A 27,904-nucleotide genomic window follows, 5' to 3' on the forward strand; every position below is an offset into this window, starting at 1 on the left:
ATATTAGCATCTTATCCCAAAATCTCCCAAGCCTTATTCTACGAAGGTCATGGCGCAGTGGCCAAGCTTGTCACCCAATGCAAATGTCACTGTCCTCACGCTTCTCTCCACCCTCAGCTCTAGAGGAGCTAAGAAAAAAAACTGTAACGGCAATGGCTTCTGGCCTCACGTTTTTTTTTTTTTTCTGGTTTAAAAAAAAATGAGAAAGGAAAAAGGTCACAAATTCGAGAATTGCTTTTCTTCACAACAGTTTTATAGTTTGGATACAGTTTGTCAGTACCAAACTTTTCCTCTCCTTCTTGGACACACAAACCCACTCAATCGGCAAAGTCGTCTTTGCCCCAAATCTCATATATTGTAATGTTATGGTGTGGATCTACATTCCCTAAGTTCTGAAGCCTGAAGTGACTGCTGGTTGCCATGCTGACTTTCAGATTCCGCACCCTGGACACAAATTTCACAAGGTCCATTTCGAGCCGGGTTAAGCTATTGAATGCATGGTTTTTGTTGGGTGAAGCGATTTTTCTTCCTGGAGGGCGAAATGTACAGCCCCGAAGGGTGGTAGGAGTCTGCACCTGTCAAGAAAGATATTCAGGGTGAATGATACCATTGACATTGCTGGTTTGTGTTGACGGAGTTCTAAGAGAGTTGGGCTCATCTGAGAGAAGTTGGCTCTAGCATTGATCTAGTCAAAGGACTGGCAAATGATGGCCAAATCTGGCCTGCCAGCTGTTTTTGTTGATAAAGCTTTATTGGAACAGCCAGGCTCATTCATTTGCCTATAGTCTATGACTGCTTTCATGCTCAAAGGGCAAGAGTCCTTGCAACAGAGACTGAATGGGTTACAAAGCTGAAAATACCGACCATGCGGCCTTTTGCAGAAAAGGTTTGCCAGTCCCCTGCTCCCATCAGTTTGGACACAGTATCCTGGAGCTTTGGGTTTGTTGAAGAGGGAACAAGCCACCATATTTCTTTTCCCATCCCCTTCTCAGAGCTCTTCAGCCACTTCATGGACAGGCTGTTGCTTCTTTACACCTCTGACCCTTTATGACAGATCTTTTCCTTTACTTGGAATAATGATACCACTTCCATTCAGTTCAGCAACTGGTAATAATTCAGATGCCAGGGAAATGAAAAGTCGGGGGCAGTGAATCTGGCTCTGTAAATAATTTTGACCTGAAAAATACCAAGTTCTTGAATCTATCCTCATTTGAAAAAAACCTGATTTAACAGGATAAACATTGAGCCAAAGTTTTAGTTGCCTAATAAACAAAAGGTGGCCTTCAACTATATGAGTCCCAACCTCTGTGAGCTCAGGTCTAGTTTTCTCTAAGGATATGTGGGGAAATGAGTTAACTAGCACACTCAGGACTGGGAGTAGATACTCCACATTCAAACTTGTTATACCTAACAGTCTTGCCTGTAATAACGAGAGCATCTCTTTCTCTTGAGTCTGAGTTTTCTGAGATGGAATCACTGTGGAGTAACAAACGGAGCCACCCTTACCTTCTTCTTCTCACCATCTCCTCGAAACTTCAGTATCATGTACAGCACAACAATAAAAACGAGCCAGAGCCACTTGCTCCCAAGCCAGCTTTGGGTATGCTCTGGTAGATTCTGCCGAATTCGAAAGTGCCCTCCGCAGGGCACCTTCCCCTGGGTTTCTTTGGGTTTATCTCTCAGAGAAGAAAACATAAAGGCATAGCTGCAGGACAGACACAGAGGCAAGAACAAGCACCATTTCAGAGACTGCATGGTGAGCAGAGGTGGTGCAGGATGTGGCTCACAGTGGGCTGGTATGCCCTTGTACCTGGAGACAGGGGACCAGGCAGGGCTGGATCGTTGGTGATGTCACAGAGGCCGCCCCCCACCCCCCACCCCGCCCCGCAGCCAGAACCTGCTCTGGCCATTGTGATGACTTCAGGGTGGAAGATAAAGAGGCTTGAGGGAGTTGCCTGGGAGTAGGATTTAAAGGGAAATGGCGTCATTTCCAGCGAGCAGTCGAAAAAGAGGCTGGGAGTGACAAAATGCCATCTCCTTGCCAGTGTATGCTTTGAGCCTGGTGCTCTACTGGGAGGGCGGATCCATCTCCTATTTTTACTTTTCCATTTGTTGAATCCAGACACTGTGGTGAGCAGAGCAGACTCGAGGCATGTGCCCCCGTGGAGCAGAAAGCCGAATGGGAAAGAAAGATATTAAACCAGAGGCTGCAAACTAGGAGCTACTCATGTGTTTTGCGTGGCCTATACTGTTCTGAAAAAGGATTGTGCTCAGTCGCTAAGTCCTCTGTGACTCTTTGTGACCCCGGGGACTGTAGCCTGCCAGGCTCTTCTGTCCATGGGATTCTCCAGCAAAGAATACTGGAGTGGGTTGCCATTTCCTCCTCCAGGGGATCTTCCCAACCCAGGGATCAAATCAAGTCTCCTGCATCTCTTGCTTTGGCTGGGGTATTTAAATGGGGGTGGGGGAGCTCCATTTACAAAGGTCAGATTTCTGATTTCCTTGAAAAGTATGGAAGATCTGATAACACACGGCCCCTCTCTGCTGGAGCCAAGTAGGAACCGCCCCTTCGGAGGCCACGTTCTTCTCCCCCACCACCTCCTATCACCTCACATCCACACTCGCTGACATCACCTGAGTGTACGCCTGGCTTAATTAAGAGTATCATTTATTTCATTAAAATCGTGATAAGGGAATTAGGAAAGACCTTTTTTGCTTTATTTTTACTATTTATAAATTGAAGACAAATCAACATTTGAGCATGTTTTACATGACCAGTTATCAAATGGTCACAATATGAAGTGTGCAGTTGTCCATTAGCAAACTATGTTTGAGTTTTAGACTAAGTACTAATAGCTGAGATGAAAACTGAAGAAAAATGCCAATGTGAAGTTTGTGAATAGCTAGCCTTAAAAAAAGGTCCATCCTTTTAGGTGATCTTTTTTTCCTGTTAGTTCTCTGGAAAAACAATGGAGACTGGACATCTCAATTTCAAATGTAAATGAAAACTAACTTTTATTTTAATATTTAATATAACTGCTATTGAAAAAAGTGAAAGTGTTAGTTGTTCAGTCATGTCTGACTCTTTGTGAGCCCATGAACTGTAGCCCACCAGACTCCTCTGTCTATGGGATTCTCCAGGCAAGAATCCTGGAGTGGGTAGCCATTCCTTTCTCCAGGGGATCTTCCAAATGCAGGGACTGAACTGTTATTACAGTGAAAAAACAAACTGATGAGGGAACTTCCCTGGTGATCCAGTGGTTAAGACTCCAATGCAGGGGACAAAGGTTCGATCCCTGATTGGGGAATGAAGATGCCGCAGGCTGAACGGCATGGCCAAAAAAACAAAAAAATTGTGGTAAGAAATGAGAGCTTTAAGAGTGCAAGGGGGTAGCTGGAGGTTAGTTCAGGCAGGCAGGTTTTCCTGAAGAAGACATCCGGGCAGAGTGTGAGGGATGATCAGTTGGCTGGATGAAGTGGGGGAAAGGCTGACATCCAGGCAGGTGTGGGGACGGTGAGGCGACAGGGGAGCTGCGGATAGAGGCCACCGCCAGGAACACCACCAGGCCCCCAGGCCACTGCGTTCGAGACCACCAGCTTCTGAAAGTGACACAAAACAAAAAAAAATCCCACCTAGCGGAACACAGGGCTTGCACCTGTTCCGCTGGGTCATCTGATTCACACTTATTCCTCGGAAAGACTTCTGCTGCTACAACCCAGGGTCCACAGGGTGTCTGCGCTCAGCCTCTGACTGTGTCGAGCCCAGGGAAGTTTTGTGAGAGGATGTGAAATCAGAAGGGGAGACAGAGGAGAGTCGGACGTACCACACAGGCTGACTCGGGGCTCACACTCCCCCTAGCTTCAGGGGCAGGGGGCTCCCGGGTAGAGAGCTTACAGGAGTGTGAGACCCCAGGGTTGATCAGAAATAGGCACGGTGATCCTAACTAGATGTATCTGTATGTAAATGTATATAAATGGTAATTTTCACATCTCTTTTGGAAAAAATCCGCAACAAAAATTCACTGATGTTAATATAATCAGATGAAAATGCATCTATATTCACATATCCTGGGGTCCAACTCCCCAGAACGCTAAGGCAGAGGACAGGGTGACAGAGCAGCCTGGCTTCAGCTCTCCAGCCCCTTCCCCTCCCCAACCCCAGGCTGTTCCCTCCCGCTTCCAACCTCCTCTCCCAGCTCCTTTGGCTGCTTTTAAAAAAATTTTATTTTCCTGAAGTATAGTTGATTTACAGTGTTGTGTTTCCTCTGCCTGCTTTTTAATGGAACCCCATGCCCCGGATCTCCTATAAAGAACCATGTCAGTAACATGCCCCTGTTTCCAGAAGGCAGGGCTCGAAATCTTGATGCTCCTACCTATAGAGCAGAGTTTCATTAATTACTGACTTTAACACACTTTATGCATGAGACACACCAATTTTATGTCCAGTTTCCCTTTTCATAATCTGCTGAGAGAGAACGTGGAATTGACATGACGTCACAGAATTACTGTCACTAACAATGCAACGGCTGCAAGTTTCTTACTCAAATATTAGTGGAAGAAGGAAAACACAGAGATGAGAGAAAAAGCAGACTTTAGACTTAATTTTTGTACCAAATCATCAGGTGCGCAACTAAATCTCCTTTCTCATCACAGCGATGGAGCAAGGAAACCCCCTAAGTCCCCTGCTCTGGTGCAAAACACTCCCTCACACAGCCCCGCAGGCAGAATGTACTTGAAACTCAACTCGTCCTTTCTCAAGTTCAGTCTCACTCGGCTTATTTAATTAATTAACCATTGGCAGCAAAACCATGAAAATTTCAATCAAAATGAGCTGACCACACACCCAGGAGGAACCTGGAGTCTTTACTTATTTTGAGCATAAATATGCAGCCAACATGCTCTTAGGGCCACGGGAAGGTCCAAGTGCACAGAGGGTGGAAGTGAGTGGGACAGGGTGACGGGCGAGGCCAGCGGGGTCACAGAGTCCCCACTGTGCCTGGCTCCAGCTTTAAGGGGACGAGCAAGTGCACCGGGCCCAGCTGAGGCCGCACCGCTGGCCTCAGAAGCAGTAGGATGTGTGGGTGACCCAGTGGGCGGACTCCTCCTTGGAGCGCTTGGCGGAGCTGTGAGTGGTGAAGAGAGACTTGTAAGCTTCTGACTCTTCGCTGTCAGCGATGGACCTCTTTGCGGCTTTTCCAGAAGCGATCCCGTGTGCTACGAGAAAAACGAAAAGCTTTGAACTTTGAGGCTAGGGCTGCAGACCATTCCAACCATCACATTCTCGAGAGGCCACCAAGCCCAGGAATTTCCCTCCTTTCTGGGGAGGAATGTTGAAATACAGTATCTCAATCACCAAGCCCAAAAAACAAACGAAACTGCTGTATGTAAATCTGTCATTTAAAATCAGCTTAATCACTACTTGCACTGGCCCCTGCTTCAGAGACTGACTTACGTTGAGACCCTGAGGCCAGGTGGCTGGTATGTGGAGGGGTAGCTGGAACCCATGAACACAAGATGACTCACTCCTCACCTCATCCACCTGTGCTTGTCTTCTTTGTGAAATAAATACTAGGGTCTCTAAATTCTGGACTAGCCACCAAACAGCTCCTGGTTGGGAGGCCAGAGGAGGGAGGCTGGCTTCAGCGCACATCTGGTGCACAGAGAACCCAGCCTTAAAATGGGGAACGACCGAGTCAGGTCTTTGGTCTCTGCACCCCGTTCGCCTGGCCCTATAAGCAGGCTCCTCAGGAAAACCGGACAATGGCACATGTGAACACCCGCTCCAATCCCGACACGTCTTCTGCTCCAAGATGAATCAACTGCTTCCTAGTCGCCCCTCAAGAGAGCTCAGGGAGCCCCCAAGAGAGCTGGAGACACGATCAGGATAAGCTCCAGTCTTCAGAGTCACCCCAACAAACAGTGACACAACCACACGGGTCTCCAGCCGTCTGAGTGGCCCACAGTCGTCTCAACTGGACCCACCTGCACTTTTGGGAGCCGAGTTGGTCTTCTTCTCTCGAGTATCAAGGCTGGTTTCTTCTGGCTTCCCTGTTTTCATTTTTGATGGTCCTGGGGTTTCTGTGAAAAAAACAAAGCAAAACAAAACCAAAGCAGGAACTTTTTAGCAAAACAGGCCTGTCTTCTTTTTGCTAAATAAGGACTTCTTTTTAGCATCTTACCTTCACTGACATCTGATTTTGAGACAGACTCTGCTGCCTTAGGTTTCTTTGTTTTCTGTGGAAAGAAAAGGAGAGAGGACATGTACTCCAATTCACTGATTTTAACGTCCGTGTGGCTGCCACTGGCCTGGGAGTCCAACTTCAGGCTGACACAGGTCACCTAGGGCAGGGCTCCCTCTGAAGATGACTCTGACCCTCAGCCCTGCACCTTGGTCCTGCCTAGGTGTTTCTGGCTGCACACTTATGCCTCACACAATACACATCTGGAGAGATCTGCTCAGCTGTACAGTTATATTCCAAAACCACATCCTCAGACAATTTCAATGAGGAGGACAAGTTTCAGTGAGAACAGTCCATTTTAATAGTGACCACTACACACATAAGAGCAGTTAGCTGGATAATAACATAAAATCCAGACAGGATGACTATGGAATAAATCCTAACCTTTTCAGGAAGACCTCTTCAAAGTGGTCAAAATGCTCTGACATTTGTGTATTTAACTAAGGACTTGAGGCCTGTACTAAAGAACATTTTAGCCAGTTCTCAACTGTGGATTACTTCTGTTAGAATTCTGTTGCTCATAATAGTTAAGCTGGTCAGCAAAAAATTTAAGAAATGAAACTTCTAAAAACCACACAGCTGGGCTTCCCTGCTGGCGCAGTAGTAAAGAACCCACCTAACAATGTAAGAGACACAAGTTCGATCCCTGAGCTGAGAAGATCCCACAGGCCGAGGAGCAACTAAGCCCGTGTGTCACAACTACTGAAGCTTGCACACCCTAGAGGCCATGCTCTGCAACGAGAAGCCACCGCAATGGGAAGCCCATGCATCACAACTAGAGAAGGCCCACGCAGCAATGAAGACCCAGTGCAGCCATAAATAAACATTAAGAGAAAAGGAATATTAAAAACCACACAGCTGATTCAATCATAGGACAAACAGGACTCTCTTCACTGAGGGAATTTACTTTAATCATGCCATTTCCTTCAGTATGCAAAAGGTGGCGCTAAAGATACACAGCCTAACCCTTTCAGGAGGCTCCCATATTTAGAAAACATCCCATCTCTAGAAAACATCAGAGACCCTGCTCAGGCAGTGGCCTCTTGGTCTCATAATGTATAGATATGCCATGTGATTCATAACACCTGTCCAAAACACAATGTCCTGTTCATTTCAAACAGGCAAGACATGCATTCAACTCTGAGGGTAACATATTATGGTTCAAAAATAATACAGAAAACTGACTTCTAAGCCCTCCACTCACAGCTAAGGTTATGATGTTTGAAAAGCACGGGCAATGGGGCATTAGAAAGGAAATGCTATGTCCTATTCTTAGCTGTGGGTATATTTGGGAAATATTTTGGTTTCCTGGCAGCCGTCTCTAAGAGGCATTCCCAGAAGCTCCAGGGAGGACCCTGCGGAGATGGGCAGGTTAGCTCCGCTGGGCTTTCAACAACTTGGCAGAAGCCTGGGACACCGGAGACAACTAAGGTAAGAGGGCTATGACCACACCACCATCTCTACTAACACTTCCTTCAAAACACAATCTTCCCCTTCTGTGCTTTCTAAAAACTGAACTTGATTGATAGTAGCAATCAAGGACAAGCAGATCCTTTTTGGTAAATGTCCTCTGTCAAAAACATCTCAAACTTTTTCTTTTTTTGCTCATTTGATAATGAGATCACAGCTATTTAAAAAACCAACTTAAAATGAACTCATTTATAGATTTAATTGCTCCTAAACCTAAAGTCACCCCTTTAAAACACAGAGTGGCTCTTTATCCTCATGAATGTTGTAATTACCCTGTATAAGACCACTTCGGGGAACACTTCTATTGGCATTTGATCACAGAAGTTGGACACAACTTCCTGTACTACAGAATAATTCACACACATTATTTATTTTCTACCTAAGTGAGACAATAAGAGGAGGAAACCCAAATGGTTTAGCTCTTTCTGAGAATGCTGGACACATAATACCAACACTACATTCTCAAGCATCAGGCTTTTAAAGTCCCATGAGCATGAATTACATATTATTTGAGAGGGATACAGTCCTTTCTCTATTATGCACCTTCCTCTATTATGATTTTTTAAAAAGAATAACCTGAAAAATCTGAAACTATTACATCACTGGTTTTAGATGTACTCCAACTGCATAAAAACAGGCAGGCTATTTTTCCTTCCCCACAATTTTATGTCCTCAATTTTCTAGTATTTTAGGCATTCTTTTGCCTTAGTTCTGAGGACATGGAAGTTATTCTCACATTTAACTTAAACCTAACTTTTTTTTTTAAGAATGAAAAAAGACCATAGCTATCACCTTAAGTACTCAAGAAATAACAAAATTTACTGCTGGATACAGAATCGATGGCATATTGAATACATTTCTTAACCGATCAATTGTTTTGAGCCTGGGGCACAAAACAAAGCCTGCACCCCCATACCCCCACCCGGAGCGCTGCCTGCAGTTGATGCTCACCAAGGCGCCACTCAAGACAGGTGGGTGGGAGGAGAGACCAAGCAGCGGCCCCCGTGGTGGGAAGGCTGTTCTCTACTCTCCTGCCCATGCCCGTCCCCTGCGGGTGGGCTGACCACCCCTCCCTCCACACTGAGGAGGAAGCTGAGTGCAGAGCAGACCATGGAGCCCAAGCTGCGAGGAATCTTCCTAGAGCCCAGGCTCTGCTAGGTCATAAAAGCCACCTCCATCACAGCAAACCCTGAGGGCGCCACCAGCAGTGTGGTTGTGGGGTTGCAACAGGCTCCAGAGCAGGGGCCATAGCTGGGCAGGACCTACTTTTGCCCAGACCCAGAGGCTGAGGGAAAAGCCCAGGATGCGGTACCTTCCCCAGCTTGGCTCGCAGCCGCCTCTCCTCCATCCTACTCTTCAGCACTTCCACGTCTTCCTTGGTGCCATTGAGCACGATGACGTCATCCTCCTGGAAGGCAGCCCCACACTGGAGAGGAGAGAGGAGAGAGGTCCCGTGAGAACGCGGACAGCAGCGATCCCAGGTCCTGGCTCTCAGCCCAGCCACTGGGCCTCCTGTTGTTTTCCCGCCTGCACCTTGGCTTGATCAGCTGCGGAGGTCCCGCCCTGCTTGGGGAAGTTTCCAGGCATGGTTAGTCCAGCAGGCCTGCCTACAAGACTGGCCTTGGCTGGTGTCTGGGAACATGCATTTCTGGAGGGTTCTTCCCATTTCCAAACTGTGCTGGGCTTTTGCTTACAGTCTCCACCTCCGCCACTGGACCCGACCTCTGGGTGCACAGACCCGAGCATAGGGTGGGCATTTAGGAGATGCCTGTTAAGGACTCACCAGCAGGACTTAGTGAGCACCTACTGCTGCCTCATCTCATGATGATAGACTTAATACGAGCCTGTGAGGCTCACATACAGCGGGGCCAAGGCTAAAAGGGAAGAGACCAGGGGACCTCACATTCCAGACAGAGGTCACAGACCTCTGTGACCTGGGACCCGCCTCCAGTTTCCATTCAGGAGTTCTGGGGTGGGACCTGGGAATTTGCATTTCTAATGTGATCTCAGGTCCTGCAGGTGCTGCCTGTGGGGGAACCAGGCTTTGAAAACCACGGTTCTAGAGTTTAGGGGGTTGGCAATTGGGGCAAATGGGCTGAATTACAGCAGGACGGGGGAGGGACCATTCCAGAGACACAGCTGCATCTCAGCTCTGTCCTGGGCTGCAGTGGCCACTGGCATCCCCACAGGGACCTGCATTTTCAGCCGCTCCCTGGGGAGCCCGTGCTGCTGAGGACAGGGTGTGGGCCAGGGGGCATGGAGGACCTCTTCCTGTGGGCCCTCCAGAGTCTCTCTGCCTAGACCCTGGCCTCAGTTACCACCTCTGTTAAATGGGAATAAACTGAACTCCCAGCAAGAGTAACACTGAAGGGACTAGAATGCCGAGTTGGGCACGGAGCCCTCAACCATTCTCAGCTACTGTTGCAGCTCTGCATTTTCAGAGCTTCCAGTATCAGCACAGGTGGAGCTCCAAGACACAGCCCTCTGCACCATGCTCTAACCAGCTTCCTTAGGCAGAAGCACTGCCTACCCCGAGTTCCTCATCCATGGATTCAACCAACTTCTGACTGAAAATACTGGGGAAAAAATTTTTTTTCGTAAAGTTCCAGAAAGCAACACTTGAATACTATTTAAACAGTTACCACACATCTGTGAAGGGCAGTAACTATTTACACAGGCCCGCAACTATTAACATAACGTTTAAACCGTATTTACAAAGCATTTACTTTCTGTTAGTAGTAGTGTTAGTTGCTCAGTCGTGCCGACTCTTTGCGACTCCATGGACTGCAGCCCACCAGCCTCCTCCGTCCATGGGATTTTCCAGGCAAGGATACTGGAGTGGGTTGCCATTTCCTTCTCCAGGGGATATTCCCAACCCAGGAAGATCATTAGGTATTATTATTATTCTTAAGTACATTCTATTAGGTATTTTATATTAAGTAACCTGAAGATGACTTGGAGTATATGGGAAGATGGATGTTGATCATATGCAAATACTACACCATGCTACATAAGGGACTTCAGCCTCTTTGGATTCTGGTATCGGCCGGGGGGCGGGTAGGTGCTGTCCTGGACCAACCCCCTAGCCCCCAGCCCAATAAGAAGGGCTGACAGTCACATGGCTGAGTTCTCCCTGCTGGGAGGTGTGCGCCTGCATGTGGGGAAGAACGCAGAAGGAAGCCTCACAGGATTCCTCTAGACTGCCTGAGTCTCCATCCCTCACCATGAGGGCTACACACCCCTGCTGGATCAGTGGACAAAGCTGGGCCATGAGGACAGCTGTAGGGGCACGTCCAGTGGGTCCTACTAGTCCACTCTGCCTGGAATGGTAAGAGACCCACTGCGCCCAGAATCTCTTTGATAGAGAACATTCTCAGCACAAGACTGTTGCAAGTGCTGTTCTTAGAAGCTGCCAAAGCTTTCCCAGCACCTCCCAACTCTCCTCAGCTACAGCCTGGGTTATTTACTGTGGTTCTGGGTCCAAAAAGCATAGCTTCAGGTCAAAGTAAGCTCATGTTCGGGTAAATTTTCTCAACTGAAAAGACATTCCTTTGACCCACCAAGCCCAGGGTTGGTGCCATATAGATAGTTCTGTGCACAATGAGAGAGGGGTGTCCAGTCTGGCGTCCAGCCAGGGATGCCCCTGGAGAACAGTGAGGCTGGCAGGCCAGGGGAAGGGAAGAGCCCTCTGCAGGGGCAGAGTCCCCCTAACCCAGAAGCCCCGGGTTGTGGGAGATTTGGGTAGAGCCTCCCCCTGGAGGTGTCTTCCTTGGAGAGACAATGGGAGAAAATCTGCAGAACACAATTGGGTGGCAGATAAGGTCCAGTGGGGCTTGGGGCCGGGTTCTGGTGTCAGTAACCCTCCTGAGCACACAACCGTGAGGCAGAGGTGTGGCGTCTGCTCTCCCTGCTCCATCATAGTCCACGTTGTCCTCCTCTGGGGGCTTTCTGTGCCTCCTTCCACCTTCCACCATGCCCCACTGCCGTGGTCTGATCATGTCAGCAGCCTGCAGCCTCCTCCCCCTGCACAAGACTGCTTAGTTGCCCGTGTATAACAGTGGGCTCTGCCCTGCCTACTGCTGTGGTGTGCTGCCCCCAGAGTTGTACTCTTAGAGCTGACTTAGCTGCTAACACCACCAAGTCAGGAACTGCTCACATTAAAATTCGTGGTATCTTGCTCTTTGTCTCCAAAATTTAAAAGAACCACTAATGAGAGTGCTTTGTTGGAGCAGCTGTGAAGAGATAACCCATGCCCAAGGTAAGAGAAACCCAAGTAAGATGGTAGGTGTTGCAAGAGGGCATCAGAGGACAGACACACTGAAACCATACTCACAGAAAACTAGTCAATCTAATCACACTAGGACCACAGCCTTGCCTAACTAACTCAGTGAAACCAAGCCATGCCTGCGGGGCAACCCAAGATGGGCGGGTCATGGTGGAGAGGTCTGACAGAACGTGGTCCACTGGAGAAGGGAATGGCAAGCCACTTCAGTATGCTTGCCTTGAGAACCCCATGAACAGTATGAAAAGGCAAAATTATAGGATACCAAAAGAGGAACTCCCCAGGTCAGTAGGTGCCCAATATGCTACTGGAGATCAGTGGAGAAATAACTCCAGAAAGAATGAAGGGATGGAGCCAAAGCAAAAACAATACCCAGTTGTGGATGTGACTGGTGATAGAAGCAAGATCCGATGCCGTAAAGAGCAATATTGCATAGGAACCTGGAATGTCAGGTCCGTGAATCAAGGCAAATTGGAAGTGGTCAAACAAGAGATGGCAAGGGTGAACGTCGACATTCTAGGAATCAGTGAACTAAAATGGACTAGAATGGGTGAATTTAACTCAAATGACGATTATATCTACTGCGGGCAGGAATCCCTCAGAAGAAATGGAGTAGCCATCATGGTCAACAAAAGAGTCCGAAATGCAGTACTTGGATGCAATCTCAAAAACGACAGAATGATCTCTGTTCATCTCCAAGGCAAACCATTCAATATCACAGTTATCCAAGTCTACGCCCCAAACAGTAACGCTGAAGAAGCTGAAGCTGAACGGTTTTATGAAGACCTACAAGACCTTTTAGAACTAACACCCAAAAAAGATGTCCTTTTCATTATAGGGGACTGGAATGCAAAAGTAGGAAGAAACACCTGGAGTAACAGGCAAATTTGGCCTTGGAATGTGGAATGAAGCAGGGCAAAGACTAATAGAGTTTTGCAAAGAAAATGCACTGGTCATAGCAAACACTCTCTTCCAAAAACACAAGAGAAGACTCTACACATGGACATCACCAGATGGTCAACACCAAAATCAGACAGATATATTCTATGCAGCCAAAGATGGAGAAGCTCTATACAGTCAACAAAAACAAGACCAGGAGCTGACTGTGGCTCAGATCATGAACTCTTTACTGCCAAATTCAGACTTAAATTGAAGAAAGTAGGGAAAACCGCTAGACCATTCAGGTATGACCTCAATCAAATCCCTTATGATTATGCAGTGGAAGTGAGAAATAGATTTAAGGGACTAGATCTGATAGACAGAGTGCCTGATGAACTATGGAATGAGGTTTGTGACATTGTACAGGAGACAGGGATCAAGACCATCCCCATGGAAAAGAAATGCAAAAAAGCAAAATGGCTGTCTGAGGAGGCCTTACAAATAGCTGTGAAAAGAAGAGAAGTGAAAAGCAAAGGAGAAAAGGAAAGATATAACCATCTGAATGCAGAGTTCCAAAGAATAGCAAGAAGAGATAAGAAAGCCTTCTTCAGCAATCAATGCAAAGAAATGGAGGAAAAGAACAGAATGGGAAAGACTAGAGATCTCTTCAAGAAAATTAGAGATACCAAGGGAACATTTCATGCAAAGATGGGCTCGATAAAGGACAGAAATGGTATGGACCTAACAAAAGCAGAAGATATTAAGAAGAGGTGACAAGAATACACAGAAGAACTGTACAAAAAAGATCTTCACGACCCAGATAAGCATGATGGTGTGATCACTCATCTAGAGCCAGACACCTTGGAATATGAAGTCAAGTGGGCCTTAGAAAGCATCACTACAAACAAAGCTAGTGGAGGTGATGGAATTCCAGTGGAGCTGTTTCAAATCCTGAAAGATGATGCTGTGAAAGTGCTGCACTCAGTATGCCAGCAAGTTTGGAAAACTCAGCAGTGGCCACAGGACTGGAAAAGGTCAGTTTTCATTCCAATTCCAAAGAAAGGCAATGCCAAAGAATGCTCAAACTACCACACAATTGCACTCATCTCACATGCTAGTAAAGTCATGCTCAAAATTCTCCAAGCCAGGCTTCAGCAATACGTGAACCGTGAACTCCCTGATGTTCAAGCTGGATTTAGAAAAGGCAGAGGAACCAGAGATCAAATTGCCAACATCCGCTGGATCATGGAAAAAACAAGAGAGTTCCAGAAAAACATCTGTTTCTGATTTATTGACTATGCCAAAGCCTTTAACTGTGTGGATCACAATAAACTGTGGAAAATTCTGAAAGAGATGGGAATACCAGACCACCTAACCTGCCTCTTGAGAAATCTGTATGCAGGTCAGGAAGCAACAGTTAGAACTGGACATGGAACAACAGACTGGTTCCAAATAGGAAAAGGAGTACGTCAAGGCTGTATATTGTCACCCTGCTTATTTAACTTACATGCAGAGTACATCATGAGTAACGCTGGACTGGAAGAAATACAAGCTGGAATCAAGATTGCGGGGAGAAATATCAATAACCTCAGATAAGCAGATGACACCACCCTTATGGCAGAATCTAAAAAGCCTCTTGATGAAAGTGAAAGAGGAGAGTGAAAAAGTTGGCTTAAAGCTCAACATTCAGAAAATGAAGATCATGGCATCTGGTCCCATCACTTCATGGGAAAATGATGGGGAAACAGTGGAAACAAGTGTCAGACTTTTATTTTTTGGGGCTCCAAAATCACTGCAGATGGTGATTGCAGCCATGAAATTAAAGGACACTTACTCCTTGGAAGAAAAGTTATGACCAACCTAGATAGTATATTCAAAAGCAGAGACATTACTTTGCCGACTAAGGTCCGTCTAGTCAAGGCTATGGTTTTTCCAGTAGTCATGTGAGAGTTGGACTGTGAAGAAGGCTGAGCGCCGAAGAATTGATGCTTTTGAATTGCGGTGTTGGAGAAGACTGTTGAGAGTCCCTTGGACTGCAAGGAGATCCAACCAGTCCATTCTGAAGGAGATCAGCTCTGGGATTTCTTTGGAAGGAAGGATGCTAAAGCTGAAACTCCAGTACTTTGGCTACCTCATGCAAAGAGTTGACTCATTGGAAAAGACTCTGATGCTGGGAGGGATTGGGGACAGGAGGAGAAGGGGACGACAGAGGATGAGATGGCTGGATGGCATCACGGACTCGATGGACGTAAGTCTGAGTGAACTCCGGGAGTTGGTGATGGACAGGGAGGCCTGGCGTGCTGCGATTCATGGGGTCGCAAAGAGTCGGACACGACTGAGCGGCTGGACTGAACTGAACTGAACTGAACTGAATATCAAACCCACTCCTCCCTCAAGGCCTCAACTGCCTGACTTGACCTGGCATCCACTGGAGAAGGCACCTGGCTCTCTCACCAGCCACAGGTCTGTTCATCCGATCTCACTAGGCTTCTGCAGGACTCCAGGGCCCTGGGTAGAGCAAACCAGCCCTGGAGGTGAGTGAAACCAGGGCAGGAATCAGGCTTCTGCCATGATGCCAGCCTCCAGACTGGGGCTCTTCTCTGTGGACTAAAGGGTAGGAATCACTTTAGAAAGGGGGGAGGGCGCTGCTGTAAAGACCCTAAAGGGACTGATCCTCTCTCTGCCTATAAAATTAACATGCACACAAAGCAGAAAACACCATATTTTCCTGTGAATGCATTTTTCTATGTGTGCCATTACCATGCACTTGAAATCATATATTCATTTTCAGTTTTGCTTCATCACTTGGACCTTAGATGTCCAAAAAAATGCGGGGGGGAATAGCTAAATAAATCATAATAAATTCCTAAAAAGGAAGCATATATATAGCTATTTTAGAGTTTTTGACAAAACAGAAAATGCTTATGATATGTTAAAAGGAAAAGTAGGCTGGAAGTTATATATTCATATGATCTCTGGATGTTAATTCCTTTTTAAATATTGGGAAAAAAAGGCTAGTAGGAAAGTGCTGAATTAAGAGTAATATGCTTCTATATCTGTATTTTTACATATGAGACGAATGGTGTAGTGGTTTCTCAATTTTGTTCTTACAAACAATAACTGTGATGAAGAACTGATTACATGCATCTCTGACCCAGAAATTTCAATTCGGAGACTTGGTTATTCTGTCATAGAACCCTGTCAGTTTCCTGCGTTCATGGCTTATAATATTAATAAATGAATGCATGCCTGTATATGTGTATGGACTTTTAAAACAGGGCTTCCCTCTGTCACACCATAAGCTCCAAATGAGAAGGTTTTATCTTTCTTGGTTGTAGCCAAGTCTTGAGAAGGCAATGGCACCCCACTCCAGTGTTCTTGCCTGGAAAATCCCATGGGCAGAAGAGCCTGGTAGGCTGCAGTCCGTGGGGTTGATGAGTGTCAGACATGACTGAGCGACTTCACTTTCATGCACTGGAGAAGGAAATGGCAACCCACTCCAGTGTTCTTGCCTGGAGAATCCCAGGGACGGGGGAGCCTGGTGGGCTGCCATCTATGGGGTCGCACAGAGTCGGACACGACTGAAGCGACTTAGCAGCAGCAGCAGCAGCAGCAGCAGCCAAGTCTTAAGCCCAGGGTCCTGCACACAGTGGATGCTCAGTAAATAACTGCTGACTAAATGGATGAGAACATAACCTTAAGAAATATTTCAAACCAGGATGAAAGGGAGCGAAATTTTAAAGCCAAATAGCTCCCCTAAAAGGCTGCATAAACCTTACACTCCCTAAAACATGTGAGAATGCCCATCACATCACGTAAAGGCAGGGAAAAAAAAACTTATGGTAACCTAAAAAGGAGAAGAAGATCGCTCCTCTTGGGCTTTAAGAAATATAAAAGTATCCCACTGTATTCATAGCACATATAAATTCCGTTATTTATATGTTTATGCTGTTTTATTAGGACTTTCATTAAAAAAATTTTAGCTGAATCAAATCTGTGTAAGAAGCTGATACATTAAGCCTATCTTTCATCCACTTATTACAACAGCTCCTCCAATATGTTTGATTTTTATTCTGTATTTTCCTCAGATCTGTGGGAGTGTAAAGTGCATGCAGGCAACTCTCTCATCATTTTCTCAGCTGTTTCCTTCCACTGTTTTTTACCCCCAGGTTAAGGATGTGAGATCCAGGTGAAATCCAGCACCAAACCTCTTGCCCCAGGGATGGACCTGCCAGGCCAGTTCAGCAGCACCCAGGGGACATTTAAGACAAGCCCTCAGGGTCCCGGGGGGCAGCACTGCAGCAACACTTGACGAGCGAGCTGGCAGGGTGGCCTTTCCTTTCTTGGAAAAATTAGTCTCTCGACTCAGGGAATCTGAGCACCTCCATACAAACGTACACAGGGTCTCCCCACTGAAAAGCTGCACAGATCTGTTTTTATATAAAAAGTATGCATGTCACATGCACAGCAATGCTGCAGCCCCTTAAGATCAGACAAACCAGCTTCTCTATGCCCCATTAAGAAACCTTAAGCAACTTCTGTTCTGCAAAAGAGCAACAGGTATCTTGAGTGGCCGCAGGTGAAGAAAGCTGGACTCGTCTGACTTAATAAAGAGCTCAGGTGTCTGGACACCCACGAGGGTGAGAGTCTCTGCGGGCTCTGAGTCACGTCTCTTGGCTTCACTATCCCCAGCAGACACACATGGGGTAAACCTAAAGAGCAGACCAGCAAGTGGAGGACCTTTTAAGCCAGAAAAGGGATGACTGTTAAGAGGAGAAGTATCCATCAGAGGAGAGTAACGAAGGGGGAGCCACTATTCGTGGACAGAGACTCCACCTCTGCCTCGTGCACAGGCTAGCTGGTGGCTGCGGGAAGACGGGGCAGGGCCAGGACTCTGCCTGTGTCCCTGAAGTCAGGCCTCTGGAGAGCCATGCTGAGGCACTGAGCTGCTCCAATGCTACGTAGGAAGCAAGTGAGATTTTTAAGTGACTTTTATTTACTCCCTGAATGAAAAGGCTCAATAATCAATTCTGGCCTCCTACTTTTCAAAACATTTAAGAACTCTGATCCAGGACTGCCAGGATTTCACCCAGCTTTTAGAATTCGAGAAGCGCCCTGCGCTGCCCTTCACCTGGGCCATGTGTTTGTTTTGTAAAGGGAGCCAGCCCTGAAGAAACACTCAGATTCTGTTTTTCAACCCATGGGTCAGAATCGACAAGAATAAAATCCTCCAGGGATGAAAGGGTAACAAAACCTGCCAAGCAACTCTGGTTCACGTGACTTCAGCAGGAGCCGCAGCAAGAGAAGCAACTGAAGGAGAAGAAAAGCCAGGCAGGGTGCAGACACGCCAGGACTTCCGACCCACGCGAGGAGCATCTCTCGGTAAGTGCTTCGTGAATGCCACAGGCTGAGCAGGTATTGTTACTACTAATAAAGTGAAATTTAAGTTTTTCTGTATCTCCTCCATGCCTTTAAAATAGAACTATTGGAATATCAGTAATATTTTAAAATTCAGAAGTATTGCGCACCTTTTCCTCTCAAAAAACAGCCCTCATTTTTTCATTTAAGCCAAGAAAATTTAAAATGGAATGTTTTTAAGAATGGGACCAATTTTATTTTTAAATTTTAAATGCTGCCATTTATTGATTCCTCATGTGGGAAGTAAGTAAGTCAGCCTCAAGGCCATGTCCAAACTCTCAGTTCTCAATCTGCACCAATAATAAGAATGTCGTGTTTGCTGTGATTGTTCTGAGTGGATATCCCGAAATGCAGTTTCCCTCTTCAAATCAAAGTGGCTGAAGAAATAAATACTCCTTTTAGGAATTAGCATGTTGTGATTAAGACATCTAGTTTACTAGATAGCTAGATGGTCTGAGTTCAAAATTAGTCTAATATGCTAAAGCTCAAATAGTTGAAGAAAAACACCATTAACTTGTAGGATGCTCTGGACATCATTCTGAGCCTAGAGATGATAGAAAAGACACACAAAATTTTCATCGCTGCAGCTACAGTGACTTTTTAAGACAAACACACAGTAAATGGAGAGAGAGTCGACATTCATTGTCCGAAGGTCTCACTACTCCAGGGGACTGGTGGGTACTAAGCACCCCCATCTGACTTAAGCATCGAGCACCCTCCCAGGCTAGGCTCAGGAGGAAACACTCACCCATCCACTCCCATACCCCTGGGTCCCCGGACCTTACGAGACAGGTTCTATCATATACCCCCACCTGACGTCCAGAAGATAAAGACTACATTGTTTAATCCCTGTTAAGTTGACATTAACCAGGTAATATTAATGCTCTAAAACAGAAGTATACTAGAGTATATGGCAAAATACCACAGGTTCATCTTTAAAGATGCCCATGATCTATTTACTAACAGGAATAACCTTTAAATAAGTGTTTCAGCAAAGTAATTAATTTATACAGGATGTTGCCAACCTGCCCTGAAAAGTCTATACAACAACTTAAATCCCATCATAATAAAATTCAAAACGACTGCCCTGAAGTGTTCAAGTGGCAATACCTGGTACCAAACCCACATTACTGGCTTTGTTTTGGGCTGTTTAAGGCTTGTTAGTGGGGTTGGAGAGGAGGACTACAGAAGGACAGAGAAGAAAGAAAAAAAGAAGGAAAATATACTCACTGGCTCTCACAGTTAGGATAGTAAGGAATTGTGAAATAACTTCTTGGAAATATTTTATGCTTGGACAAAAAACATAAAAGGTTAAATTATTCCATTCTGAGAACTAGAATTAGAAATCATGTGTGATTGCTAATACCACAAAAAGGAAAAAATCTTAACACCATCCTTAACCATAGCCTTGGTAATTATTTCTATGGAAGGATATTCTACAAAATCTCTTAGATGTCATATGTCTTCAGTCAACTGACTGTAAAATCTTCTAACATTATTCATTGTCTGGAAGCTATTTAATTCTACTGTACACTATACATATTTTATCACTATTATTTTTGGGCCATTCTCCTACCCGGGACAGAACTCATGCCCCACCCACCCCCTGCCCCTCAGTGGAAGCAGAGTCTAAGCCACTGGACCACCAGGAAAGTCCCATTATATACATATTAATGATGTTTTTGCTGTGCTCAGTTGCTAAGTCATGTCTGATTCTTTGCGATCACATGGACTGTAGCCTGCCAGGCTCCTCTGTCTATGGGGTTTTCCAGGGAAAAATACTGGAGCAGGTTACCATTTCCCACTCCAGGGGATCTTCCCAACCCAGGGATCGAACATTCCTGTGGCTCCTGCATTGGCAGGCGATTCTTTACCACTACACCACCTGTGAAGCCTTATTTTAATGAGGCTACTCATTTAAAAAAAAAAAAAAGGTCTGAACAAAGAACTTCTATATCTGCTCCTGCTTCATGAAACACAATGATAACTCCCGCTCTTTCTAAAGCCTTTAAAACACACAGTTTAAACAAAACTTTTTGCGGAAGAAAAAAAATGGCTCAAAAATAAAAGACTGTACTTCCCTCACTTGAAAAATATTGCTTATATTTCTTGGAAATTAGTGATAAAAAGTCACATGTTTAACAGTTACAGTTTCATGATGACTACAATAGTTGATTTCACATTACAGAAACAAAACAACAACAAATCACTAAGAACAGAGGTTGGAAATGCCTGCAAAGCTGAAAATGGTGTTCATTTACGACTTCAAGAGAAAAAATTGCCAGGCCCTAAACGGTTGATCCCTGTAGGAATTTTCACGTTATCCACCTCGTGGAGGTTAAACCAACAGCAAGAACTATTCACATTCAATAGCATTGGAGTCTCCAAAGGCTTCATTTCAAGGCTGTCCTTGAAAAGCTCGTGTTGAAGCAATGAAAATAAAGTTGGGGACCCTTCCCACAATGTGACATTCTAGTACTCCCCAGTTTCTAAATTCCAAAGTGAACCTGAGCTAAAAGGAAGACTGGGCAACTGTGAACAATGCACCACAGAACTAGAGGTGGAAAGGCAGCTGATTAACCCTAACTACGCTCCACTGCCCATCTCTTTATAAGGGACGGAAGGGACTTAGCCCTTGTATTGCCCTGAAGGACAACAGGTTACACATGGGACTTGTCTTTATTTAATTATCACAAACCACTGAAAATACCCATTCCTCTGGGCACTGCATGAGGTGGAGTCTGTCAGTGAAGTGGGGCTAACATTTCTGTGATGAGGCCAGCTGGTTTTACTTTGACCATAAGCTTAAAAACATCAACCAAGACAACAAACTGAAAAATACTCCAAACCTCCTTCCCATGCTAAAGCTAAACGCAGGAGAAAATGTAATAAACTATGGTACATGGTTTACATTTAACCAAAATTCTTAACAGAGAAGCATTTCTTTTCATTTCAGGAAGGTATTTCTTTCCAACTGGATTTCTGTTTTCATGATAAAGGCTGTATCTATTTTAGAGACTAGATATGAAATGTGTTAATTATAATGATGACTCTGTACTTTATAAAAAATGTCTCTAAAATTATGCCATAATGTTTTCTGTTTGGGACCATCAACAAACATTCACTGAACTAGAGTAAAATGTAACCTGGCATATCTGGGCAGCAGCTGCTTTTTATTTTTGAAGCATGATGCATAAAAAGAAAACTATACAATGAAAATGCATACATTTTAAAAATCCACAGCCCTCAATCAGCATTTATCGTTTTTCCTGGCTCACAGTTTTAAAAGCACAGAGATAACTCAAAAATGTTGCCTCATCCATACTTTCAAATGGTATTTGCAATAATGATGTGGAAAGGTAAGGGATCTAATGTGAAATCTGAGATTAACACTGGTCAAAAGTAAATGGGTTTTTTAAAACAGGAAGGAGGAATAGGAAATGATGACTTTTTTTTTTTTTTACAGAAACTTAGAAATAAGACTCATAAATAAGGAAAAAACTTACTAACAATAAAGACATTTTACCTGATCATTTTTCTTCCCTAAATTCCCAAGGATGGTATCTGCATGCTAAGAATAATTAATTAAAACACCTATTCATGCATCTCTATAGAGTTCAAGAGAGGCAACTAAATTATTATCAAATAATCTTATTAAAGATATCTTGTTTTTAATCACTAAGCCTTCTCTAAAAAAATTAAAATACATAAATTCATTTCAATAAGTTGAATTATGTGATCACAAAATTCCTTTTGATTTGTTGTTCCTTTTATTGAAAAGATATATCCTTATGATACAGAATAACAGCCTAAGAAATTCAGGATAATGCAAACCAGGACAGGATCTATATTCAAAATAAATATTTGAGATTTTTTTTTTCCTGCCAAGATAAAGGCAATAACACATGAAAATAAACTCAACATCATCAATCATTGGGGAAATGCATAGTAAAACCACAATGAATTACCATTACCAATTTAAAAAAAATTTTTAAATTGACTACACCCTGTGTTGGTGAGGATGTGGAGTAAACAGAAATGCTCATACTTTGCTGGTGGGGATATAAAATGGCACACTCACTTTGGAAAACAACCTGGCAATTTCTTAAGAAGTTAAACATAAACACCCATATGCGAGCTAGCTAGTTCACTCTTAGGTACTTACCTCAGGGATATGAAAACATAGGTCTACACAAAGATTGATGCACAAATGCTTACAGCACCTTATAGCATCCTAAAACTGGAAACAAGTCAGTGTCCTTCAGCAGATAAACCACATTGTGCCACATCCATTTGATGGAATACTGCTCAGCAGTAAAAAGGGAAAATGGTGATAAATGCAATGATGTGGATCAAATCTTAAAAGCATTATCCTAAGCGAAAAAAAAATCCAGGCAAAAAAATACACAAGTATAACTCCATTTATATAAAACTGCAGAATATGCCAACGCATCTATGGTGACAAGGGCACATTAAGAGAGTATCCAGAGACAAGGATGCAAGGAGGATAGAGTAAAAGGGGCCCAAGAAAACTCTTACGGGGTAAAAGAAATGCTTAACGTGACTGTGGTGTGGGTTTCACAAGCACTTTCACAACACCCTAAATTCTGTCTATTGTTCCTTTAAAAGGAAGCTGAGAGGAGAACATTTCAAACCATGGTAATAAGAAGGCAATTGGAGCTCAAAGCATGAGCCAGCTGCGAGCCACAAAGCCTAGTGTTCTCGTGTGCACAGCCGTTTGCATCTTCATTTTTGTTTATTTAAGGAATCTGACTCCCGAGGAAGCAGAGGAGGAACCCACCCACCCAGCAGTGGTGGAATGCGGCTTCTATCCTGATGAACTGTGCTCGGCTTTGTTTGAAGGGAAAGAGGCGGCTCCCCAGATTGCAAAGTTCTGTAGAAACCCTCATGGATCTGAAATACTTGCTCATTTACACAGACCAGGAAATTGCTCCAGGATTTCTCAGGAGTTGCATTTCATAACCAGACCCCTGTCTGCAGAGGAGGGCAGCTTCTCTTTGGCATATATTGTAACTATTCATAAGGAGCTGGCTATGTTTGTGCAGCTACTCAGGGCTGTTTACGTGCCTCAGAATGTTTACTGTATTCATGTGGATGAAAAGGCCCCAAGGAAGTATAAGACTGCGGTGCAATCCCTGGTTAATTGTTTTGAGAACATTTTTATTTCATCAAAGAGAGAGAAAATGGCTTACACTGGCTTTAGAAGACTGCAGGCAGATATTAACTGTATGAGAGATCTAGTGCATTCCAAATTTCAATGGAACTATGTCATTAATCTCTGCGGACAGGACTTTCCAATCAAAACCAACAAAGAAATCATACACTACATCAGAAGCAAATGGAAAGATAAAAATATCACTCCCGGAGTAATCCAGCCACCAAGCATTAAATCTAAGACAAGTCAGAGCCATCTTGAATTCAGCCCTGAAGGAGACATCTACCTGTCTCCAAATGCAGGATTCAAGGTTGAGCCACCCCATAACTTAACCATTTATTTTGGAAGCGCTTACTATGTACTAACGAGGAAGTTTGTGGAGTTTGTGCTGACTGACATCCGCGCAAAAGACATGCTCCAGTGGTCCCAAGACATCCACGGCTCAGAGCGACACTACTGGGTGACTCTGAACAGACTGAAAGGTAAGAACAATCCAGCAGAGGGGTGTCTGTGCAGGCCAGCGGCAACAGCAGAAGTGTACCCTTAAAGATTCTACTTCAGCTCTTTGACTAGGCAACCAGCTCTACATATTCTGTAGGACCTCCCACTTAGGTGGCTGTTGGTGGGGGTGGGGGTGGGTGCAGGGTGTCTCTGCTTTTAGGGGTCTGGGGTTTGCCAGGCTCACTGCTTTGTTCCCTCTCCAGAAGGAAATGCCAGCATTCTGCGTCTCCCCAAATAGAGCCCTTTGAAACTTCTGAGCACAGATCACTGCAAAGTTCTTCCTTTCTTCATTTACTTATTACATACCGCTGAATACCTACTAGTACTATATATCATGCTAGGGGCTCTTTAAGAATGGAAAATATTAAAACTAGCCATTGTGGGTGGGTAGGTAGGTTTTCTGAGAGGCAGAGGGAAATATGATGCTTTCCTTTTAACAGGCTTGTTTGGTCTTTACATAAAGTTGACTGGCTCCAATTGGGGACGTGCCTTCGAGCTTGAATAGCTAAGTGAATAGGTCCAGGAAGACAGTACATACAATGAGTCCAGAAGAAACGGGGTTAGGACCTTTTTAACCACTGAAAATCCTTTCAGATTACCCCAGAGAGCTGTCCTTTGTGCAGACAAGGGCACGCATTCTGAACGAGGTGGGGCTTTCTTTCCACCTGCTCACTGTGAGCCTGCCTGTCTTCTCCCTTAGATGCTCCGGGCTCCACCCCGAACGCTGGCTGGGAAGGAAATATTCGAGCTGTTAAATGGAGAAATAAGGAGGGAACAGTTCACGAAGGCTGTAAAGGTAAAAACAAAACCCAAGGGAGCTCCCTGGTGGCCTAATGGGTTAGGACTCCAGGCTTTTAACTGCTGGGGCCCGGGTTCCATCCCTGGTCTGGAAACAGATTCCACAAGCCAAGCAGCTCAGGAAAACAAAAAACAGAAACAAAACAAAACACACACCACAGGATGCCTTCAAATTTTACAAAAATTATACAACTTCTGCCTCAGTAACAGTAGGAAAAGGCTAATGGTCATGTATGAGATGATCCAATTAGCATGGTGTCAATTTTTTAAAAAACTTCTAACTACTCTCCAGACAGAAAAGTACACAAATTCTAAGAATCTGAGTCAATAAATTTTCACAAAGTAAACACACAACAGGACTGCAACTTCCAAAGTTTTCAGATAAAAATACATCAGCTATCTGGCTTTCCCCACTTGCTCCTAGAATTCAAACCCAAACATTTCTTTAAAATGAGCTCCCTGCCTCCCTGGGTCTATTAGAATAAAACGACTGAAAAACCCAAGTCTGTGCTCCTTGGTGGGATCAGCCAGCGAGACCCCACACTTCCAACACAGCTCCTGCTGAGAAAAGTCTCTTTGCTTTGCCCTCAGGAGGCTCTCCCCCCAGGAACTGTGAATTCTTTTGTTCCTTTGACTGGTGTCCCAGAGGTTTTAGTTACTGGGACAAAACACAGAAGCCAGATAGGGGGTGGAGGAGAGAGCGGTGTCTCTGTTTTGTGAACAGTCTAGAAGAGAATTAGCAGGATGCAGTGGGGTTCTCAGGCTCATCAGTTTGGGGAGATCACCTCCAGGTTGAAGAGCCAGAACCTGGCTCCTGGGGAGCAATTCAAGCATACTCTTCTGGGTTGGCTCTCCTCGCCCACCCAGACCTGCGATGTGAAGATGGCAGAGAGGGGCAGACAGTCTCAGGGAGGAAATGATGGATGACAATTCACAACGTGACACAGACAAGTCCAGTACAAAGATGGCAAATTCTCTGGTGCACACAGGGAAGGGAAAACAGAGCATGCATGACCTCTGTGGGCCCGTAGCTCGTGGTGGACAGAGAATTCGCGGAGACTGCAGCAAGTCCCTGCGTGAGTCAGCTCTTCACACCACGGGGCCAGAGTGTTGCAGCTCATGACAGGCTAAAATTCTACAGAATTCACCTACAGCAGCCATTAAAGATTTCAGAAATCACTAACCAAACGAAGAGAAGCTTCCCTTCCATTACAAGTTCATAGCTGAAAATAAAAGCCCCTTTCAAAGCAATTGTGGAAATCATGTTTAATCTGAACTTGCAAGAAGCAGAGAGGCCTGAGAGAGACCTAAGAAGTGTGCCACTTGTCCACGTAGACGTGAACTGACAGCAAAACGAAGGCAGCTAAGTTTCTGTGTTCTCTCTGCAGGCCACTATGTCCAGGACACCTGCGTGTACGGACCAGGAGACTTGCCGTGGATCATTCAATCACCTTCTCTGTTTGCCAACCAATTTGACTCGACTGAGCCTCTTGTGGTCTCCTGCCTGGAGCGGTGGCACAGACTCAGAGTTCTAGGGCAGGCAGAGGGCCCTGTGGAGGCACACTGGCATTTCCAACGGGAGAGCCATTTTAATACGGAATTGAACCGCTGAGTCCAAAGTTATAGAGACTGTTTGCCTTCTTATTGGTATCATTCTGTTATCTTGACTTGAAATCAGAGAACATTCAACCAAAAAAGAATGGAAAAATAATTCCTTGACAGAAGTTAGTCCTAAAATGAATTTAGAAACTTGCTACTGACAAAAAGACTCTGCTATTGATGATAAGCCACTTTCACAGTTTAGAGAAAGAAATCACAAGAGAAAAAATAATTCAAATTTCCACTGGTGACTAGGTAAGTGACATGGAGGCCTGACTGCCTCACTAAACTGTTACTGGAAATCCATATTCTCCAAACAGTTAGATCCAGGCTCAAGTTAGAGTAAGAATATATCTTGTCTTAAAGATACTAATGTGTATGAGATTCTAATAAAGAACAAACTCCCACTGAAAATGAAAATATGCTTCTAGCAGTCCTCTTGGCTAGGAACAATGTAACTCTGTTCTAGAAATCCTAGAAAAACAAGGAAGAGTCTACTTCCTTTGGGTAAAAGGCAATTATGGAGTTGAAACACAACTTCTTACAAAGGCTGCCCCCAGGTTTCTGTGGGCTGGGATGGTCTGTATCTAAGCTGCCTATACCAGTCACAACCACAGGGAGCGCTGGGCATCTGAAATATGGCTGGAGTGACTGATAAGTGAACCTTAACTTAAAAAACTTTAATTAAATGTAAATAGTCACATGTAGCTGGTGGTTACCATACAGAACAGCACAGGTCAAAGGCGTGGACAGTCTTACTTCTCTCTACTCAAAGATTCAGGTCTTCCCCAAATCCACTAATCTTTGTTGTTTTGTCAAGGACTTTTTATACACTCTTTCTAAAAGAGCCCACAGAATCATACAGGGCTAGAAACATACAACTATTAAACAGCACAACTTAAAACAACTAAAATAAGGAAAAAGTAGGAACCACAGGACAGGACACTAAAGAAATAAATGTATAATTCAAGGACAAAGCATACCCTTCAGTGAATTGACACTTCTCAAACGCAGAAACTAAATGAGATTGCACTTAAGTCAACGAAAACAGCCCTTGAAAAGCATGGAACTACACAGAAGGAGAAGAGGTTCTGAAAGTAGAGTCTGCAAATCAAACCTGAGCTAACCACAGCACATTAAAATTTCCGTTGAAACAAATATTTCTTCCCCAAAGATACGTGATTCCAGGGAAAGCGCACAACAGAAGGTTAAGACCATCAGAGAATGTGAGCGCCCCAGACAGCCTGCTTACAGGCAGACACGGAGTTGATGGTCATGCTCTGAGTGGTGGTTCAGAAAGCTCAGGTTCACCACAATCATGCCCCCTACATTTTATAACAACTCTTTGCAAGTAAGTGCAAACCCCAGTACACTTTTAAATTAAATTAAATAAAAAATAAAAGAAGCTTACATTGTTTCAAGTTACATAAAAGATAAGCTTTCCTTCATTTCAATGTCAATTCATAGAACACAAATTCACACAACTGCCCTCAAAAGGCTCAAATGCTGCAATAAATCATTTCTGTAACAGTGAGATAAAAA

At 44.6% G+C, this 27,904-nt stretch overlaps 3 protein-coding genes across 6 annotated transcripts in view; 1 reads left to right on the top strand and 2 right to left on the bottom strand.

Annotated features, from left to right (window-relative positions):
* Positions 1 to 294: 294 nt before the first annotated feature.
* FAM209A (family with sequence similarity 209 member A) lies at positions 295 to 1,755 on the bottom strand. Its single transcript, XM_069546839.1, has 2 exons — positions 1,507 to 1,755; positions 295 to 575 (listed from the first exon to the last, which is right to left on the bottom strand). The coding sequence occupies exons 1-2, from the start codon at positions 1,753 to 1,755 to the stop codon at positions 318 to 320; spliced, it is 507 nt and encodes a 168-aa protein (XP_069402940.1). The 3' UTR covers positions 295 to 317.
* A 3,072-nt stretch (positions 1,756 to 4,827) lies between these two features.
* RTF2 (replication termination factor 2) overlaps positions 4,828 to 27,904 on the bottom strand; it is a 50,545-nt gene continuing 27,468 nt past the window's right edge. For all 3 annotated transcript variants that reach the window (XM_069546835.1, XM_069546837.1, XM_069546838.1), the window contains 4 exons: positions 9,022 to 9,135; positions 6,180 to 6,234; positions 5,983 to 6,078; positions 4,828 to 5,214 (listed from right to left, as the gene is read on the bottom strand). In XM_069546835.1, coding sequence (XP_069402936.1) covers positions 5,060 to 5,214; positions 5,983 to 6,078; positions 6,180 to 6,234; positions 9,022 to 9,135 — 420 coding nt within the window. In that variant the 3' untranslated portion in view covers positions 4,828 to 5,059. The remainder of the gene's footprint in view (positions 5,215 to 5,982; positions 6,079 to 6,179; positions 6,235 to 9,021; positions 9,136 to 27,904) is intronic.
* On the top strand, positions 18,166 to 26,782 carry LOC138417108 (beta-1,3-galactosyl-O-glycosyl-glycoprotein beta-1,6-N-acetylglucosaminyltransferase 7). 2 transcript variants are annotated; one of them, XM_069546834.1, is made up of 4 exons: positions 18,166 to 18,252; positions 22,918 to 23,946; positions 24,666 to 24,761; positions 26,152 to 26,782. In XM_069546834.1, exons 2-4 carry the CDS (start codon positions 22,977 to 22,979, stop codon positions 26,373 to 26,375), a joined length of 1,290 nt encoding a protein of 429 aa, XP_069402935.1. In that variant the 5' UTR covers positions 18,166 to 18,252; positions 22,918 to 22,976; the 3' UTR covers positions 26,376 to 26,782. The 2 variants fall into 2 exon arrangements, with proteins under 2 accessions (XP_069402935.1, XP_069402934.1); XM_069546833.1 differs by lacking the exon at positions 18,166 to 18,252 and having other exon boundaries at positions 21,743 to 23,946.

Source organism: Ovis canadensis, chromosome 13, assembly GCF_042477335.2.
Source record: "Ovis canadensis isolate MfBH-ARS-UI-01 breed Bighorn chromosome 13, ARS-UI_OviCan_v2, whole genome shotgun sequence".
NCBI classification, from domain to species: domain Eukaryota; kingdom Metazoa; phylum Chordata; class Mammalia; order Artiodactyla; family Bovidae; genus Ovis; species Ovis canadensis.

Excerpts from the sequence above, each read along its gene's own strand:
- FAM209A (XM_069546839.1), bottom strand. The coding sequence starts at position 1,755 with ATGCAGTCTCTGAAATGGTGCTTGTTCTTGCCTCTGTGTCTGTCCTGC. Across the intron at positions 576-1,506 it reads GAGATGGTGAGAAGAAGAAG|GTGCAGACTCCTACCACCCT; the intron begins GTAAGGGTGGCT and ends CTTTCTTGACAG.
- LOC138417108 (XM_069546834.1), top strand. The coding sequence starts at position 22,977 with ATGAGCCAGCTGCGAGCCACAAAGCCTAGTGTTCTCGTGTGCACAGCC. Across the intron at positions 23,947-24,665 it reads GACTCTGAACAGACTGAAAG|ATGCTCCGGGCTCCACCCCG; the intron begins GTAAGAACAATC and ends CTTCTCCCTTAG. Across the intron at positions 24,762-26,151 it reads AGTTCACGAAGGCTGTAAAG|GCCACTATGTCCAGGACACC; the intron begins GTAAAAACAAAA and ends TTCTCTCTGCAG.